At 32.8% G+C, this 2019-nt stretch overlaps 2 protein-coding genes across 2 annotated transcripts; both read right to left on the bottom strand.

Moving 5' to 3' along the window:
- Positions 1–1120: 1120 nt before the first annotated feature.
- Positions 1121–1351, bottom strand: M406DRAFT_262076 (uncharacterized protein; the record flags this gene model as incomplete). The annotated part of the gene is made up of 1 exon (XM_040917490.1): positions 1121–1351. A coding segment is annotated over one exon (231 nt), but the record flags the coding sequence as incomplete, so codon positions are not given.
- A 177-nt stretch (positions 1352–1528) lies between these two features.
- Positions 1529–1684, bottom strand: M406DRAFT_262310 (uncharacterized protein; the record flags this gene model as incomplete). The annotated part of the gene is made up of 1 exon (XM_040917501.1): positions 1529–1684. A coding segment is annotated over one exon (156 nt), but the record flags the coding sequence as incomplete, so codon positions are not given.
- Between the last annotated feature and the right edge of the window lie 335 nt (positions 1685–2019).

Genomic DNA, 2019 nt, shown 5'->3' with positions numbered 1-2019 from the left:
AAGTACATGCATTGCTATATTCAGAAGCCTGAAATCTAATGCTGGGATCAATTAGATGCGCTAGTTTCCTTGCTTTACAAATTCTTATATTAATTTGTTATAAGCTTCAGTGCTCATTATTTTCGGTATGCTTGCAGCAATCACTTCTGCTAGCTTGTAAATAGTATTATCTCTGCTTCCTCTTGTCTTTCGCGCTGCTTACAAGCCATTATAGCTTTCTTACGAAGCGGGTTTAGCTCTGAATAATGCTTGCTTCTTTGATTAAGAGCTAATCAATAAGAACTTGCAGAGTATTCTTTAGCTAGTGCGCTCTATAAGCGCTGCTTCTGCGCCAGTAGTCAGCATATCTTCTGCTCCTGTTATAAGCAGAGAGTTGATGTTGCTGCTTTAGCGCAGTATTAGCGCTCTGGAGATGCTAGCTGAAGCAGCTTGCAAGCCTTCTAAAGCAGCTCTCGAAGAGGAAGAGTAATCTCTTTAAAAACTCTGAATGAATAAGCATGCTTTTACAGTATAGAAAATAACTAGCACTAATTGCTACAATGCAGAAGCATTGCTAACTCTTCGAATGAATAAGCTATATAAGAGTTTTTAGTTTTCCAATCGAAAACCAAGCAGCTTCTGTACTGCATTGTTATTGCTTCAACTATACCTTGTATTCTTTAATCAATAGTTCGTTATCAATAAATGCTTATAGTTCCTATAAATTCTCATTGCTGCTATATTTCTTTCAATGTATGAGAAATTAGCAGTTTCTAGATAGCTCTCGGTATGCTAGAATAGCTTTTATCTTCCAATGCATTTCTTTCTTGAGATTGATATCAGAGTGCATCTCAAGCTCTTCTTCATCTCGTTTATTAAAGTTCTTTAGAGCTACAATTGGAAAGATATTGTAAATCTTGTATTTCGCTAGCAATTCGAGCTTGTATGCTAGTTCATGTGCTTTTACAATCTTCAGCACTCGAAAAGAGCTAAGGTATTTATTTATTAGTTTATTATTAATGCTTTTTTAGTATAAATGTTTAGCTAAAATAAGAATAAGATTGCTAAGGGAGAATCTTTTATTAGTATAGCATTTGTTATACTATCTGATATATGCTTGTTTTGCATGATTAAAGCTTTTCTAAGCTTTCTTACAAGCTTTAGCAAAATCTTCAAGCTGCTCTAAGATTTTGGAAATATAGCTTGAGTACTGTATATTAATATCTATTAGTTTTATTAGTTGGAATCTATAGAGCAATATAGCAGATAATAATTCTATTCTGCTATAGTTTGCGCTGTTATACGCTGCTTGTACAAGAGGTAAGCGCTGCATCCAATCTGCTTGAGAAAAGCTGCAATAAGTGCAAAGATATTATTTGAGATTCTAGTTCTGCTGCTCAGTCTGTTCATCTATTTGGAAGTGAAATGCAGTACTTAAGCGCTGCTTAGTTTCTAGATAAAAGCAGAAGTTAGTTTAGAAGTAGCTTGTAAAGAAGCTTCTTCTGTTTGATACAATGCTTTCAGAAATGCTATAGAACTGATATATGTACTATAGCATAATATTTGCTAGATTGCTGCTTATAAGCTGTATTATTATTGGAATGTATAGAGCGTACTTCGAGTATTTATTAATAATTATTAGAATAGCATTATAAGCTTTATTGTAGAAACTAATGAATCCAAGCAAACTAATAATAAAGTTTATTAATATCTTAGCTTATAAGCGAGTTACTGATAATAAGAAACTGAGCAGGCTATATAAGCATTATTTCCTTGTTTTTATCCGCTAGCATACTATATATATATTAATATGCTTCTTTATATCCTTAGCTAATGCATTCTAATAATAATAATAAGAAATCATCTTAGTAAACTTAACTATGCTGAGATAGCTAGCTATTGAATCATTATAATATGCTTTCAAAAGCTTCTTGCGAGTTGATAAATAGTTTAGCACAAATATACATCTCCTGAAGCATAATAAGCTCTTAATAACTTGCTATAGCTTTATATCAGCTGTAGAGCTGCATATTCGCTTCT

Source organism: Cryphonectria parasitica, assembly GCF_011745365.1.
Source record: "Cryphonectria parasitica EP155 unplaced genomic scaffold M406scaffold_6, whole genome shotgun sequence".
In the NCBI taxonomy this organism is placed as follows: domain Eukaryota; kingdom Fungi; phylum Ascomycota; class Sordariomycetes; order Diaporthales; family Cryphonectriaceae; genus Cryphonectria; species Cryphonectria parasitica.
Note: the sequence above shows the minus strand (reverse complement) of the source record. Positions and strands in the feature narration are given on the sequence as shown.